Here is an 18,246-nt window from a genome sequence, read left to right on the forward strand (position 1 = left end):
ATTATAATGTGTGCTGTTCTTCTGTTATTTTTAGTCTTCATTGTGTAGGAAATACACAAATGGAGATTATTGCTTTAGCTTGGCAGTTATTCGTAAATAAGGCCCCTGCCGTCTCAGATTTTAGGTTATAGGAAGGACTAGTCACCATAGCTAAATGGGATACCCATTTTAAAACCTTCACATAAAATAAACCAGTGTGTATGTACTTAAGTAACTGACCTAGAGCTGGGAAAGCCTAAATGGATGCTTCCGTATTGCCCTGTGTCATGGTGCCTTTGGGCTCATTCTGGCCTTTGTTTTGATGGTGCTACTTAGAGAATATGTCTATTGCATATGGTTCAGGACAGCACATGAGTATAGACTTTTCCTTCTATGAAAAAGCGCTCTGATTTCTTAAGTTCAAAAAGGCTGTCACTTAAATCCTTGATAGCTGGGGCATTTCCCATAACTGATTGGGATTAATCAGTGGGTTCTCTCCGTCTACTGGAAAAAGTATAAAATACTCGCATGTGTTGTCAGCTTACCTTTCCTTCTTGAAGAGTAATGCCCTTGAGTTCCCTTTGCTTTACTTGAGTGTAAGCCATGTTGTGGTACTGCTTCTGGACCCTGGACATCAGCAGATCTGAATTGGACCCTGTGTGGGTTTCAGATACACCCAGTTCCAAGACCAGGCTAAGTTTCCACTGGCTGATATTCCGATTCAGATTTTAGAGGAAAGGCCCTTACATGTCCAGTGTGATAAGCAACATCCCCAAAATTCAACCACATTCACTGAAATACCAAAATAGATCATGAGCTTTGTGTTACTTATTTAGGAAAAATACCCTTGATTTTAAAAACAGTTTTCATCTTAAGACAAAGAAAAGTCAGGTTTGAATGATGTGTGCTGTGCTTAATCACTCGGTCGTGTCCAACTCTTTGCGACCCTGTGGACTGTAGCCCGCCAGGCTCCTTTGTCAGTGGGAATTCTCCAGGCAAGCATACTGGAGTGGGTTGTCATGCCTTCCTCCAGGGGATCCTCCCAACCCAGGGGTCGGACCCAGGTCTCCCACATTGCAGGCAGATTCTTTACCATCTGAGCCACTGGGGAACACTGGATTACCAACAAAGGAGCCTGGTGGCCTGCAGTCCACGGGGTCGCTAAGAGTCGGACACAACTGAGCGACTTCACTTTCACTTTTCACTTTCATGCACTGGAGAAGGAAATGGCAACCCACTCCAGTGTTCTTGCCTGGAGAATCCCAGGGATGGGGGAGCCTGGTGGGCTGCTGTCTATGGGGTCACACAGAGTGAGACACGACAGAAGTGACTTAGCAGCAGCAGCATTCAATATACAGGCAGTTTACAGTAGTAGAAAATAGTTAATTACTATTTCTCTAGGTGGTTTCCTGCAAGTGTTTCCTGAAAGAACACAAGTGGAAATATTATTTTAAATGAATGACGGTTATATATTAACTCTGGTTTCTCTTTCTCTTTCTCCATTTCTCACCTTTCATTCCATTATATTACCCTGCATTTCCCTCTTATTTTTGTTTATGTTAAAATGCCACTTCCATTTTTAATTACTTTTTACCCCAGACACTTCTGAAGTTGATTTGTTTGTTATTAATGCTCCATACACTCCAGTGCCAGATCCCACTCCCATGATGCCACCAGTGGGAGTTCAGGCTTCCATTCTGAGCCATGACACCATAAGGATCACCTGGGCAGACAACTCCCTGCCCAAACACCAGAAGATTACAGACTCCCGGTACTACACAGTCCGATGGAAAACCAACATCCCAGCAAACACCAAGTACAAGGTACTAGCACATTCACTCTGGGTAAGGAAAGCTAATTATTCACACTTTCTGATTCTGAGGCTCTTGGTTCATATGTTTGCAGAATGCCAATGCAACGACTTTGAGTTATTTGGTGACTGGTTTAAAACCAAATACACTCTATGAATTCTCTGTGATGGTGACCAAAGGTCGAAGGTCAAGCACATGGAGCATGACAGCCCACGGGACTACTTTTGAATTAGGTATGTGTTGTCGGAACTTTGTCACATGGCATTTCTTCTCTTCGCTAGATGTGAAAGCCAGGGAAAGTCCCTGCTAATGTACCACGTCCCAAGTCATGAGGCGCCTATCACCTGCCTTTACTACCCAAGGAAAGAACCAAGTGTGTGAATTGACATATTTACGGAACACAGTGAGCAACTACAGCTGGAGTTCAGTGTTTGCTCTCTTAGGAAGAATTTTGGTTTTTTCATCATTGTTCAAGAACATTAGCCAATAGCAGAAAGAAATAGTGCAGAATGTACTAGAGTTTAGGGATCATGAGACATGAGTTCAATTCCAAGGTCAGCCACCTACTGACTATATAAGCAAGTCAACCAGCCTCTCTGAAGCTATTTCTTCCATCTATAAAAGAGGGGTAATTGCTGTCTTTTCTACTTGACAGGGTAAAATAAATTACCCAATAAATAAAGCAAATGGTAAGTAATAAAGCACTGTGTAGATGTAAGGAATTGCGGTTTTTAACCTTGCCTTCCTGGAAGATTGAGGTAGAAAAGATGAAGTAGCCTGCCCTTCACCAACACCATGCTTGCCAGAGCCTCAGCACTTTTCCAGAGCTCTCCTAAATGGCCCTGGAAGCTTTCTTGCCAACTGGTTAGTGTCTTATATAGTCTCCCACTGGAGCATTCTTAAGGTTTTTGTCTGTAAGTAAACATGAAAGAAAAAATACAGCTAAGCAAATTAAGGGGAAAGCAAGCCATCTAATTTGAAAGTTTTGCTTGCTTTTGTAGGCCTGCCCTTCTGCCCCTTATACTTCCCTGGCATGGGGATGTGTGTAACCATTGGGAGGCTCTGTCTATTCCACCTTCCTATTTCTTTCTCTCCTTTATGTGAATAATGAAAAAAATGGAGCTATAAAGTCTCTCCAGACTGGGTTTGGCCCTGATGTCTTATCTTTGGCACAGTTGGTTGAATTTCCTACAGAGAAAAAAAAGGGATAGATTTGGAGAGAAAGAAATTCAGTGCACAAAAACTTAAATAGAACTTGAGTTTGCTTTCTTTGCCAGTTTTAAAAATACCTTTGTGCTTTCATTCTAGCCCATTAGGTAATAAATGATATTCCATTAGGAGTTTACATTTCACTGGGCTTCCTTCCATTTCATACCAGGAGAATTCTAGTATTTTAGGAAAAGAGTAAATGTAAGGATATACTTAATATGCTGATTTCCCAACTAGTATTAATACATTAAAAGTTTTCAGCCATAATATGGAAACATAAGGGGCTTCTGCAATGCAGGAAATGTGGGTTTGATCTCTGGGTCGGGAAGATCCCCTAGAGGAAGCAGTGGCTACCTTGCCTGAGAAATCCCCATGCACAGAGGAGCCTGGTGGGGCTACAGTCCATGGGGTTGCAAGGTTCAGACACGACTTAGAAACGTAGCCACCACTACCATGGAAACAGATGCACTGTCGTTTTTATTTAATTGGCTTTTCTGTTCCATAAACAGCTTTACATTTCAGAGCAATAACCTTTAATAGTTGATAGTATCTTTTCAGTGCAGATTTAACATAAAAAAAACATTAATTTGTAAATCATTTATTCTTTGGGGGAATGGTGGTTTTCAAACATCTTATTTGGTTTGGAAAGCCAACTATATATAGGTAGAGACAAAGTTACTTTACACTTAAAAATATTCTAACAAAATAATCCAAATTAGGGGAGAAAACGTAGTCTTGGGCACATTACATAACTTTTCTCATTTTCAGTCTCCTGATCTATCAAGCAGGGACTGCAGGTGGCTTTTAATTTTCCCTAACCATCCTGCCTGACCTCCCCATCTGGGATGCCTGTTCTTTGTCCTCTCAATATGGTATTTCCTGTTTGGTACTTTGCATATTCTTCTTTTTCTTGGGGCTATTTATAGACAAACAGTGAGTTCTTTGAAGCCAAGAGGCTGTACCCTTTATTGTGCCTTCTAAATGGAGAGGGTTGAGGAAATGGTGAATTCAGTTGAAATGAACAGGAATTACTGAAAGTGTTATTCTTTCGTAGTTCCTACTTCTCCACCCAAGGATGTGACGGTTGTGAGTAAAGAGGGGAAACCTAGGACCATCATTGTAAACTGGCAGCCTCCCTCTGAAGCCAACGGCAAGATTACAGGTAAGAGGCCAGAGATGCCTGGGAGTGTGTGTCTGCTCCCTGTTCCTACATTCTAGAAGAGCACCTTGTTCTTAGGAGGAATGGGGGTCTCAGGACTTGACCTGGCCATTTTTGGGGGTGCTACGTGTCATAATGGTCCTGGAAATTGAAGCAAGGGCTGCTGTTTAGTGACATAAAAAGGAGTCGCCAGCTGGTTGTTCTGACCCATATTTCATGAAACTCTGATGGGTGTGGATTGCACTAGACAGCCTTTGGTTAAGGTGGAACGTACAGACTTATTTATTTTCCTCCAGAGAGCTGTTCTTCTCTGTCTTTGACTCGATGACCAGGGTCTTGGGGTTGAAGACGCTGCCTGAGTCTACAGGGTGATACCCAATAAATACAGATTCACCTCTTTTACCCCAAAGCTCAAAAATACCCATTAGGCCTAGAGTTTCTTTTTTCACCCAGGACTGCTTCTTCAGCTTCCTGTGCTCTTACAACTCAAGTTAAAAGTCTGAGTTGGCCTGGACCTCTGACAGGACCTTGAATTTTCCCTTGGACTTCCAGAGTAGAAGGCACTATGCCTTCCTCATCTTTATCAGGGAGAAAAACCTGCCTCTAATCCAGATAATGTATGCTGTGGAGCCAGAGTTCTCCTCCTGAAGTTCCTTTGTATGAAAAGATGGCCTAAGGTGACTGCAGCTGTGAAATTAAAAGGTGCTTGCTCCTTGGAAGAAAAGCTGTAATAAACCTAGACAGTATATTAAAAAGCAGAGTGACCTTTGTCACTTTGCTGACAAAGGTCCATATAATCATAGCTGTGGTTTTTCCAGTAGTCATGTATGGATGTTAAGAGTTGGACCATAAAGAAGGCTGCGTGCTGAAGAATTCATGCTTTTGAACAGCAGTGGTGGAGAAGACTCTTGAGAGTCCCTTGGATGCAACTAGATCAAACCAGCCAATCCTAAAGGAAATCAACCCTGAATATTCTTTGGAAGGACAGATGCTGAAGCTGAAGCTCCAAAACTTTGGCCACCTGATGTGAAGAGCCGACTCACTGGAAAAGACCCTGATGCTGGGAAACGTTGAGGACAGGAGGAGAAGGAGGTGACTGAGAATGAGGTGGTTGGACAGCATCACCAAATCAATGGACGTGAGTTTGAGCAAACTAATGGAGACAGTGAAGGACAGGGAAGCCTGGCGTGCTGTAGTTCATGGGGTCGCAAAGAGTCAGACACAGCTGAGCGACTGAACAACAAAGGAAACTGAAAAGCATTTCTTGGCATTGTCTGACAAAACGTGGTCCCCTGGAGAAGGGGACGGCAGACCTCTTCAGTATGCTTGCCTTGAGAGCCCCACGGACAGTATGAGAAGGCAGAAAGATAAGACATGAAGGATGAACTCCCCAGGTCAGTAGGTGCCCACTATGCTACTGGAGATCAGTGGAGAAATATTCCAGAAAGAATGAAGGGATGGAGCCAAAACAAAAACAACACCCAGTTGTGGATGTGACTGGTGATGGAAGTAAAGTCTGATGCTATAAAGAACAATATTGCATAGGAACCTGGAATTTCAGGTCTATAAATCAATGCAAATTGGAAGTGGTCAAACAGGAGACGGCAAGACTGAACGTCAACATTTTAGGAGTCAGCAAACTAAAATGGACTGGAATGGGTGAATTTAACTCAGATGACCATCATATCTACTACTGTGGGCAAGAATCCCTTAGAAGAAATGGAATAGCCGTCATAGTCAACAAAAGAGTCCAAAATGTAGTACTTGGATGCAGTCTCAAAAACAACAGAATGATCTCTTGTTCGTTTCCAAGGCAAACCATTCAATATCACAGTAATCCAAGTCTATGCCCCAACCAATAATGCTGAAGAAGCTGAAGTTGAATGTTTCTATGAAGACCTACAAGACCTTTTAGAACTAACACCCAAAAAAGATGTCCTTTTCATCCTTTTCATTATAGGGGACTGGAATGCAAAAGTAGGGAGTCAAGAAATACCTGGAGTAACAGGCAGATTTGGCCTTGGAGTACAGAATGAAGCAGGGCAAAGGCTAACAGAGTTTTACCAAGAGAACGCACTAGCCATAGCAAACACCCTCTTCCAACAACACAAGAGAAGACTCTACACATGGACGACACCAGATGGTCAATACCGAAATCAGATTGATTATATTCTTTGCAGCCAAAGATAGAGAAGCTCTATACAGTCAGCAAAAACAAGACCAGGAGCTGACTGTACCTCAGATCATAAATTCCTTATTGCCAAATTCAGACTTAAATTGAAGAAAGTGGGGAAAACCACTAGACCATTCAGGTATGACCTAAATCAAATCCCTTACTATTATACAGTGGAAGTGAGAAATAGATTTAAGGGACTAGATCTGATAGACAGAGTGCCTGAAGAACTATGGACAGAGGTTCGTGACATTGTACAGGAGGGATCAAGACCATCCCCAAGAAAAAGAAATGCAAAAAGGCAAAATGGCTGTCTGAGGAGGCCTTACAAATAGCTGAGAAAAGAAGAGAAGCGAAAAGCAAAGGAGAAAAGGAAAGATATACTCATTTGAATGCAGAGTTCCAAAGAATAGCAAGGAGAGATAAAAAGGCTTTCCTCAGTGATCAATGCAAAGAAATAGAGGAAAACAATAGAATGGGAAAGACCAGAGATCTCTTCAAGAAAATTACAGATACCAAGAGAACATTTCATGCAAAGATGGACACGATAAAGGTCAGAAATGATATGGACCTAACAGAAGCAGAAGATATTAAAACTCAGCAGTGGCCACAGGACTGGAAAAGGTCAGTTTTCATTCCAATCCCAAAGAAAGGTAATGCCAAAGAATGTTCAAACTACTGCACAATTACACTCATCTCACACACTAGTAAAGTAATGCTCAAAATTCTCCAAGCCAGGCTTCAACAGCACATGAACCATGAACTTCCAGATAGTCAAGCTGGATTCAGAAAAGGCAGAGGAACCAGAGATCAAATTGCCGATTGCCGACATCTGTTGGGTCATCGAAAAAGCAAGAGAGTTCCAGAAAAACATGTACTTCTGCTTTATTGACTGTGCCAAAGCCCTTAACTGTTTGGATCACAACAAACTGGAAAATTCTTCAAGAGATGGGAATACCAGACCACCTGACCTGCCTCTTGAGAAATCTGTATGCAGGTCAGGAAGCAACAGTTAGAACTAGACATGGAACAACAGACTGGTTCCAAATGGGGAAAGGAGTATGTCAAGGCTGTATATTGTCACCCTGCTTATTTAACTTCTATGCAGAGTACATCATGAGAAACGCTGGGCTGGATGAAGCACAAGCTGGAATCATTGCCGGGAGAAATATCGATAACCTCAGATATGCAGATGACACTACCCTTGTGGCAGACAGCAAAGAAGAACTAAAGAGCCTCTTGATGAAAATGAAAGAGGAGAGTGAAAAACTTGCCTTAAAACTCAACATTCAGAAAACTAAGATCATGGCATCCGGTCCCATCACTTCATGGGAAATATAGATGGGGAAACGGTGTCAGACTTTATTTTGGGGGCTCCAAAATGACTGCAGATGGTGGCTGCAGCCATGAAATTAAAAAACGCTTACTCCTTGGAAGAAAAGTTATGACCAACCTAGATAGCATATTCAAAAGCAGAGACATTACTTTGCCAACAAAGGTCCATCTAGTCAAAGCTCTGGTTTTTCCAGTGGTCATGTATGGATGTGAGAGTTGGATTATAAAGAAAGCTGAGCACTGAAGAATTGATGCTTTTGAACTGTGGTGTTGGAGAAGACTCTTGAGAGTCCTTTGGACTGCAAGAAGATCCAACCAGTCCATTCTAAAGGAGATTAGTCCTGAGTATTCATTTGAGGGACTGATGCTAAAGATGAAAGTCCAATACCTTGGCCACCTGATGCGAAGAGCTGACTCATTTGAAAAGGCGCTAATGCTTGGAAAGATTGAAGGCAGTAGGAGAAGGGGACGACAGAGGATGAGATGATTGGATGACATCTCTGTCACCCTGACTCTGTGGACTGACTCTGTGGACATGAGTTTGAGTGAGCTCTGGGAGTTGGTGATGGACAGGCAGGCCCAGTGTGCTGCAATCCATGGGGTCACGAAGGGTTTACACGACTGAGTGACTGAACTGAACTGAGCAGTCAGCTTTCCTTAGGAATCCCTTTCCTTAAATCCCCAGTCTTTATGTCATTTTTAATTTAGGTTTTAGAATTTGCCTCTTCCTTAAAAGAATTAAGTGTGACTTGACATGGATTACGTTATATTTTGTGTTTAAAAACCAGTAATGATGCTGTCAGTGCCTTTTTGCACTGTTGTAGGCTTGTGGGTGTAGCTCTTCCTTCCTCATCTGTGGATGTAGAGCGCCCTCTGGTGGATGCATCAGGTGATGTTTCACTGTGACTTCACCTACCCCACGTTTGGGAGAATCTAGCAAAGGTGGCTGCCCGTCTCCTCGGAGTTTTTCTCCTGGGAAATCACATTGGTGACAGTTCAGATAGCACTGTCAGGCCATTACTGATGGTAATGGCCATTAAGTTTTTTCAAAACTGCATTAACTTAATTGAAGTAGACCGCTGAAGTACAGAATGTTGGAATGATGATTAGGATGGTTTCCTTATATAATTTCCTAGCTTTTGAGAGTAGTTAACCCTATATTTTTATCTTAACTACTTTTATTATTTCAGCTACTGATACAGATAATAATTTATAGTTTGGCACTGTTGAAATTGTGGTTTTCTCTGTATTATATTTAGTGTAGCATTTAAAATACTTGTTACTATTGCTAATTTAATCTGTAACTGGTTCTCTATTTGTTTATGCTGTAACATATATCTTTTATTGATTTACTGATTGCAAAAGAAAGCAGGAATAAGGTTTCTTTTTCCATTAATCCCTTTGGATAGGTTACATCATATATTACAGCACGGATGTGAATGCAGAGATACACGACTGGGTTATCGAGCCTGTTGTGGGAAACAGGCTGACTCACCAGATACAGGAATTAACACTTGACACACCATACTACTTCAAAATCCAAGCCCGGAACTCAAAGGGCATGGGGCCCATGTCTGAAGCTGTCCAGTTCAGAACACCCAAAGGTAAAGGCCCCCAAACAGAGTGTTCCATTGTGTGTCTCTTGAGTGGGGTTATGCGTGTACATGTCATTTTAGCATGCAGAGACTGTGGATGATACAGGAAATCCTGATGAGGTGCTTATGAGCCACCATGTGGGCATTTATCTGAAAATGATCCTACCCCCTGACCACCAGATCAGTGCTCCCTAGGTTACTGCCCTAAACCTATCATTGACAGGGGAACTTTGACTCCAGGCTGCTCGAGGCAGATGAACTGCAGTGATCTAAACCAGTCAGATCAGGTGGGATTCTCTTGGTTCCCAGATAGAGTAGTAGCGTGTTATCGTGATGGATGATTCTCTTTCAACACATGCAGGCTCTTAATGTGAAAGGCTTGTTCACTGACCTTTGTAGAGAGAAAGAGACAAAAGGGGCCCTTTAAAGAAAACTCTAGATAAGAAAGTGACAGTAAGATATTGAACCAGGTGAGCTTAGGAAGTAAAAGTAAGTCGGGGACCGAGTCTGTGGAAATATGGAAAACATACATGGGTTTCTTTTCTGTTAGCATGAAAAAGAAGACTCAAGGTGCTTGGAAGTTTGCGGGGTCTTAATTTTTTTCCTTTGAAAATTCTGCCTGTCCCATCTTCAAAGCTTGTGATCCTTGCTCTTGTTTTTTTCTTCCCCTGTGCTTGGCCTGTTAGCGGACTCCTCTGATAAAATGGCTAATGATCAAGGTAAATGAGTAGCTGGCCTCTCTTTCCTTTCCTCTCTTTTGTGACCTATTATTAGCTTTTGGTTGTTTTTGTTTTTTCCTGAAAATCAGTACCAGTACTGTGTGTTTAAAATCACGTATTTATTGGCCAAAGTAGAGTTGAGTCCATGTTTGTGGCCCTTGGGGTATCTGAAAAGCTGGAGAATCTACTTAGGAGCTAAACAGACTGGCAGGAAAAAAAACTGGGTTGGACTTCTACAGATGTGAGGAGATAATCCTTAAATGTGGGTCAGATTATCCTTTGTGCTAAGAAACTAAAATTCTGTGATACAGATAGGGATTTGGGCCATAATGAGAACAAGCACACCAATTTGTCATATTTGTAGCATCTAGAGTTTTATTGATGTCTCTAAATGAAAAGTTTAATCAAATTCAATTGAATACCCTTTTTTCCTCCCTCAACAGAGAATATACAAATGTCCCCTACTGAATTGTATGATTATCTTTCACAAAATTATTGCTCTCCATTCTCTTGTTGCAAGCTTTATTCAGGGCTCTTTTTCCATTTCTTCTCTTAAATATATTTGCTAATTTTATAAGAGGATAGAGACAGTGTACAATGGAAGTATGGGCCTCAGTGTCACCATTCTGGAAATTATCTGTCAGCATAGTCTCTTCACTGCAGCTGCTGTGGTGAGAGATAACTATACTTTGATTTCCATCTCTGGGAAGTCGGCTAACGTTGGTTATCTGTTTTCTATAGCAGGAGCAGTTAAAGTAAATTGGATGGTTTCTTTTATTCTTAAAGAGTAGTTTTTAGAAATACAAAGTCTTTGGATCTTGGTTAATGGCAAGGAAGATTCACAGTTTGAGGTTTCAAGTTTTAGGGCTTTGGAAATGTGTTTGCATTCAGTGAGTCTTGTTGTATATTGGGAAAACTGCAAACATGCCCGTGTGTGTGTGTGTGTGTGTGCGTGCGTGCGTGCGTGCGTGCGTGCGTGTGTGTGTGTGTGTGTGTGTGTGTGTGTGTGGAGCACCCTGGACGCATGAGACTAGAACAGTAACAACACTGAATGTGTACAGAGTATATATGCTCATTTTCCTCCCTCACTTCACCTCATAAGCCAGGCTGCAGTTCTCAGCTACACCACCCCTTTGGCATTTAAAATTCTTTGCCCATATTTATTTTGGTATTTGGCTAATCCTTGGATTTCTTGTTCGTAAGTTAAATATAAAAGGAAAACTTTAAGAAATATAGGAGTTAAACCAATTGGTTTATTGGCAAAGTGTTCATTGGCAATTATTTATATAACGTGTTACTCTGAGTAGTTTGGCTTAAATATGGGCTACCTGACAAAGAAGTCCCTTAGCTATGAAGAGCCTTATGTGGGCTGTGTCGTCTCTGCCAGCTTATCATAGTGAAAAGAACCAGTGGACTCGTGACATGTGCTGTGTGTCATTTGGGAGGAATGTGGCAATAGGAGTGAAGTGAAGTGATGGGTGTGGACAGTGAAAGAGGTTTGAGGACTGTGAGTTTAAAGTTCTAGAATATGCCCCGTAGATACCCAGGAACGTCTGTTACCTTTGGGGACACTGAGCTTCTGGAAACATAGAAAGTAGGTTTGTTTTTGTTTTCATTTCTAGATTCATTCTGTTAAATGAACTACGCATAGAAACCTTCAGACTTTAATTTCTTCCATTTCCTCCAAGTCTGATAATTTAATAGAGGTACTTGATATTAGCTGTAATGTTTTACAGCAACCCATCTTGTTTATGCATTTCTAGTCAAGCTTTATTTGTAGAAATAACTCTAATTTATAAGCATTTTCTGAAGCTTCATGCTCTCTGTGGAGTGTAAGATGAGATTCTTCCCCAAAGATTTATTTAGTAGTTAATATTTATAAAACATTTACGGTGTGTCAGGCAGGATTCAAAATATTTTATGGGATTAAATTTCTATTTAATCCTCACAACCCTTTCGTGAAGCAGGTGCCATTATCATCACTGCTTTACAATGAGGAAACCAAGACCCCAGAATAGTAGCTAAATAACTGGCCAGAAGTCCAACAGTTAGTGCCTGATGGTGCTGGTTTGCCAGCACAGGCAGTCTGTTGATCTTGGATGAACCAAGGATCAGCTTTACCTTGCAGTTCCTGCAGACTTCTTCAAGAGAAGTCTGAGGCTGCCTTCCAGCCCCAGGTATCTTCTGAGGCCTGCATATGAGTGAAGTCGCTCAGTCGTGTCTGACTCTTTGCGACCCCATGGACTATAGCCTACCAGGTTCCTCCGTCCGTGGGATTTTCCAGGCAAAAATAGTGGAGCGGGTTGCCATTTCCTTCTCCAGGAGATCTTCCCGACCCAGGGATTGCACCTGGGTCTCCCACACTGTAGGCAGATGCTTTACCATCTGAGCCACCAGGGCAGTCCAGCATGTGAGGTGGTCCCAAGCTCAAGGTCAGCAGCCTCACTTCTTATGTTCCATGATGATGGCGTAGGAGACAGTGTCTTTGTGAGCAACCAGAGGGGAGACTTTGATTTTTTATCTTTGGGTATTTAGGTTGACTGAGCAGAAACTGAGAGCCTAATCTGAACCTCTGCTTGCCTTCCTGCTCCCACTTAAGGTAACTTTATATTTAGAAAGGCAGCTTCCTATTTTGAGAAAAGAATCCAAACGCTACTGACACCTGCTCAGCCAGATCAAGCCAGTCCCTCAGAAGAACCGATTTCTTTAACGGTCCCCTTGATTCCTTTTCCACCAGAAGCTGCTTCTGCCCTAAGTGCTCTGAGCAGTTTTTCAGCAACTGTTTCTTGGGCTAGAGAAGCCTTAGCAGCAAGGGGCAGCCTTGTTACACCCTGGACACAGCCATGGAACAGGAGTGTCAGCCTTTCAGATGCCTCATTGCGTAGAAAGCGCTGCCTTTGTTTTGCACAAATAGGCTGTGTTTTCCCCTGTCATGTGTACGCGCTGCTTCCTTTTCTTATGGACAGCGTAGACTGAGTTTGTTTGTTTTTCTTTTTTTTGTAGAAAACACTCACTAGCTGTGAAGTAGACTTGTCACACCAATGGAGTAGGTTGTTACTGACATGATTTCTTCTTCTTCAGCCTCGGGGTCTGCAGGGAAAGGAAGCCGACTGCCAGACCTGGGATCCGACTACAAACCTCCAATGAGCGGTAAAGCCCTTTCTCTGGCTTCATTTGGCTTCCTGTGGGCACAATGCAGTTCTGCTTGAAATCTTGAAATGTGTCTTGCAGCTCCTGTGTTGTGAACTGTAGCCTATTACCTATTTCTTTTTATTCGACAGAGCTGGCTTTAGGCATTTTCTGGCAGATGTTTGCCGAATTACTCTAAACCCATTTATTACAGACTCACAAATAAAATTGCTTCAATTTGTGTATACAACTTAAAATGATTCTAAACAAACAAGTCTTCTCATTGCCCACTGCCTCTTTTCAAAATAATTAGAACCTTACTTTCAAAAATAAACCCTCTGGTGGAATTAGCTATCATCTAAAACAAGCCTGAGAGATGCTTTGGAATCATTCATTTCTCTCCACACTGCTTACTGTGGTGTTCTTAGTTTGGGAATTCTAAAAAATTATTCCCTCTCTCCTAGCCATCCTAAGAGCTTAAATGGTGGCCCCTGCTTCTCTGTACGTCACCATATATAAGTTACTTTTGCACGTGAAATCATATTGTCATAATATTGTGAGGGAGGGAGAACAGGTATCATTATTCCCAGGTTTTACATTAAGAGACTCAGGGGAGAAGTAATGTGCCTGGACCTACCCACTTATTATAGAAGCCCTAGAAAAAAAACCCGGGGCTTCCGACTTCATAGTCTGCCTTTTCTGCTGTCGCTCACAGCCTTCTAGGTCAGATGTGGGAATCCAGGACGGTAAAATGTCCGCAAAGGTAGTTCCTAGAAATGAACCTTACTGTTTCATGAGAAACACGTGGAAGACAAAGGAAAAAGAGTTTCTAGTCCTCCAGAAACTCCTGGTCTCATTATGGAAATAAAATGTTCTCTTAATCTCCAACTAACAATTTAAATAAAAAGTATTGCCCAGACTTCAGTGAAATCGGCCACTTCTTTGGGGAGCCAGACAAACTTTCTTGCTTCAAGATATTTTTAGGCTGTGATTTCTAGGACTTTATGAGTTTCTCCTCCTGGGATGTATATGTTACGTTTATGTGTCATCCACAAGACTGTGAGAAAAGCAGTTACTTCTTTGTCTTTTCTTTGGTTTATGCAATCATTCATTTATTCACTCATATTTCCAAAGGTTCAGGCGCTATGTAACAGACTGTAGAAGCAGGGGGAGTATGTAACAAGCTATCTGACAGAGAGAGGAGAAAGCGTTCTGGAAGAGATCTCTGACCCAGATTTTAAAAGGCACAGAGAAAATTACTGAATGTCTAGGAGGGGGTCAGACATTTCTAGGATGCAACGTAGTAAGAACATGTGTGAAGTGTGGCAATTTAAAACAGCCTGCTTGGGACTTCCTTGGTGGTCCACTGGTTAAGACTGCACCTTCCAATGCAGGGATGCAGTTTTGATTCCTGGTCGGGGAACTAAGATCCCATATTCCTCACAACCAAAAACAAAAAACCAAAGCATGAAACAGAAACAGAAACAGTATTGTAAGAAGTTCAATAAAGACTTTAAAAATGGTCCAAATCAAAAAAAACACTTTAAAACAGCCTCCTTTCTCCAGGGACCACACTGCCTAGAAACAGGATAGGCTCAAGTTAGAGAAGGTAGGTTAAAACCAACTTGTCAAAAGCTCAGGTGCTGATGCTAAGAAATGTGAGCTTCCTCGTGTGAGTAACATATGTAAGATGTCTGATACTACTGGTAAACTATGACTTCCCACTTATTGAGTATCTATTGTTACCCTGATGACGGTGGAGAACGAGTTGGGTGCCAAGAGTACAAAGTCAAAACAGAGTGGTTAGGAAGCTGTTGGAATAGTCCAGTTCAGTTCAGTTGAGTCACTCAGTCGTGTCCGACTCTTTGCGACCCATGAATCACAGCACACCAGGCCTCCCTGTCCATCACCAACTCCTGGAGTTCACTCAACTCATGCCCATTGAGTTGGTGATACCATCCAGCCATCTCATCCTCTGTCGTCCCCTTCTCCTCCTACCCCCAATCCCTCCCAGCATCAGAGTCTTTTCCAGTGAGTCAGCTCTTCACATGAGTTGGCCAAAATATTGGAGTTTCAGCTTCAGCATCAGTCCCTCCAGTGAACACCCAAGACTGATCTCCTTCGGAATGGACTGGTTGGATCTCCTTGCAGTCCAAGGGACTCTCAAGAGTCTTCTCCAACACCACAGTTCAAAAGCATCAATTCTTCGGCGCTCAGCTTTCTTCATAGTCAAACTGTCATGTCCATACATGACCACTGGAAAAAGTGAGGCTTAATAAATATCCCTAGTAGGAGGGTCTAGGGTCCCATTTGCAGCTCACTCTTACTCTAGTTTAGAAGACGGCCTTTGGCCAACTCAGAAGGTAGAGGTCCTTTGCAGTTAAATGAGACTTTGTCTCTGTGGAATGCAGGAAAGAACGGCCTCCCAAAGCCCAGATTCCCTGCCTTTGATTCGCAGCGCCTGCTCTACCGCTTGCCCCACCCAACAGCTCAGTACTGCTGTTAATTAATGGTTTTATGGAAAGCCCTAATTTGGTCTCATTGTATTGGCCCCCAGTTCCATAGTCTTTCCCAAATATAAAAATGTTATTTTATTGAAGGTCATTATATCCAGTTTAAGTTGTCTGTCTGCTGATCTCCTTCTCTGAAATGGATGGAAGTGATTCAACCAAATGTAGAAGAATAAGCTCTTAAGCTTTCAAAATTAGCCCAGCTTTAGCACTGTGCTTGAATGTACCCTATAAAATCATAGAATAAGAAGCAAAAGGTCAGCTAATCCACTGTTATGGGAGTCCCACAGTAAATGTAGTTTGAATTAGATCATGAGTTTATAAACCAGGTTGTATATGAAAATCACTTTAGGGGCCTTCCTAAGAACATCGGTTCCCAGGCCACACCTTCGTGGTAGAAATTTCCACAGCATCCCAGACATGTAGGATGACTCTTCTTAAGTACTTATAGTGACTAAACACTCATTACTTAGCAAAGCAGCTCATCCCATTATTGTACAGCTTTGATGATTAGGGCAATAAGAGAGAGTAGCTGGAAGAAAAGATATCCATGGTGGTTAAATCTGTGTTGTAGGATTTTCCATATTTTACAGTACGAGCATGCATAACTTTTGTAATGAGGTGGGAAGCAAAGTACAGTGTTTCAGAAAATGGGAGAGCAAGACTGAGAATAGAGCAGGATTACAAACAGCCTTGTTAAAAAAAAAAGACACTGAACTGCACCCAGTGAGCACAGAGGAACGGTAATAGGAAGATCTGTTTCCTCAAGGTCCTAAATGATCTCGCCTCTGCACATCTCTCCAGCCTCATATTCATCTTTTTTTCTGCTCACGTCCTTCCCTCTAACTTTGCATATCTCTCTTTGCTTCAGCAACACTGGCTGCCTTTCTCTCCCTTGAACATGCCAAGCTCATTCCTGTCTCAGGATCCTTCCACTAGCTGTTCCCCCTTCTCTGAAATGTTCTTCCTCCGGGCCTTTGTATGGTAGGATCATTCAAATCTCAGCCCAAATGCCATCTACTCAGAGAAGCTTTTCCCAGCCACTTAATCTAAACTAGCCACCCAGTCATTCTGTACCATATCCCCATTTATATTTTCATGGCACTTACTACAAACTAATTATTTATTGTCTGCCCCCATTCCTATCCCAACATTCACATTTTTGTGGTTCACTGTTGTATCCTTGGTTCCTAGAACATGCCTGGCACATTGTAACCACTCAGTAAATATCTGTCAAATTAATGCATATGTACAGACCTTCGTTTTCCTGAAACTGAATAAGAAAATCAACTCTGCACACAATGTGTATTTATAAAAACAGACTTTATGATTCAGGTAGTTTTTTGACTGCATCCCAATGCTGTATGTTGGAAAAAAAACTTTTGTTTTCTATGAGTATGCATTTTTTAAAGGTTTTGAAAGTCAGAAAACTAAAGTGATTTACAAATGGTGCTTTATAAGATGAGTTTATATATAAGACACCAAGGGACAGACTCCCTTACTGGTCCAAGCTTAGTGTTCAGTACAGTCTTGAGAAACTTTTATTGAACACCAACTTTGTGCCAGGTACACCCGGGGCAGAAACTCAGCTCTCTAGATTTCATCATCTAGAGGAGATGGCCATATTCATAAGGCATTTTTATAGAATGCACAGTGTAATGACTGTTTTTATACAGAAGCTCACAGAAGTTATCTGTACTCACGTGAAGGTTCTGCAGCCTGATTGTATGCGTCTTTAGACTTCTGGAATACCAACAAGCGTACGGTTTTTCCCTTCCCAGGCAGTAACAGCCCTCATGGAAGCCCCACCTCTCCTCTAGACAGTAACATGCTGCTGGTCATCATCGTTTCTGTCGGCGTCATCACCATCGTGGTGGTCGTGATCATCGCTGTTTTCTGCACCCGGCGGACTACCTCTCACCAGAAAAAGTAAGGAGCCCCAGATGTAGCCCATACATTTTTTGTATGTATTCTTTTGCTTCTATGTGACCTCTGTGTCTGGAGTCGTACACAGAGTTAAAATATAGAATACGTGAAGAGCAACGTTTGAAATATTTTTAAAGAAAATGCAGAATGATTCCTCTTGCTAAATATGTGTCCTGGGTTCTGGCAGGGAAGAGGGGCACACTCAAGATAGGTGAAGGGGGCTTTGATGAAGGGACCATTTGCAACATCCAAGGTGAAGTTAGCATTAGGCAGCAGCGGTGACAGGCTACTGTCATCCTTAGAAAGGTGAGAGCTTTTTCTGAAGAAGAGAGAGCTGTTTTCAGAGCTCTGAAGCAGCAGGAGAGGACTTGCAACAGGAACCATGTATGGTGGTAGGAATGTAACTACTGCCACCCTCTAGCCCAGCAGGGATGGGGCAGAAGAGGAAATACCTCCCACCCTCCAGTCTTGTCTGTGCCTTCTACTGGCCACACTCAACTGGAAGCCAGGGCAGAGTTACCAAGTAGATACAGTTCATTTAACTCAGCCTCTGAAGTCACAAGAGCCAAGTGTGCAGAATCAGTCTGGGAGAGGAAAGTAGATGATGTCCAGCCTTGTTGGGAGCCCCTTTGGAGGACTGACTGTCTCTGGGCACTCAGTGAACCAGATACATAGGAGTCTGTGGAATTTCATGGCACAAA

At 42.2% G+C, this 18,246-nt stretch overlaps 1 protein-coding gene across 1 annotated transcript in view; it reads left to right on the plus strand.

The window, feature by feature from the left end:
• Positions 1 to 18,246, plus strand: part of NEO1 (neogenin 1) — a 234,430-nt gene that overhangs the window by 200,465 nt on the left and 15,719 nt on the right. Inside the window, exons 17-23 of the mRNA XM_052646281.1 lie at positions 1,579 to 1,802; positions 1,885 to 2,023; positions 4,054 to 4,161; positions 9,076 to 9,270; positions 9,948 to 9,980; positions 13,062 to 13,130; positions 17,401 to 17,548. Of these exons, the coding sequence (XP_052502241.1) occupies positions 1,579 to 1,802; positions 1,885 to 2,023; positions 4,054 to 4,161; positions 9,076 to 9,270; positions 9,948 to 9,980; positions 13,062 to 13,130; positions 17,401 to 17,548 (916 nt within the window). The remainder of the gene's footprint in view (positions 1 to 1,578; positions 1,803 to 1,884; positions 2,024 to 4,053; positions 4,162 to 9,075; positions 9,271 to 9,947; positions 9,981 to 13,061; positions 13,131 to 17,400; positions 17,549 to 18,246) is intronic.

The sequence above is a fragment of the Budorcas taxicolor genome, chromosome 10, assembly GCF_023091745.1.
Source record: "Budorcas taxicolor isolate Tak-1 chromosome 10, Takin1.1, whole genome shotgun sequence".
Lineage (NCBI taxonomy): Eukaryota > Metazoa > Chordata > Mammalia > Artiodactyla > Bovidae > Budorcas > Budorcas taxicolor.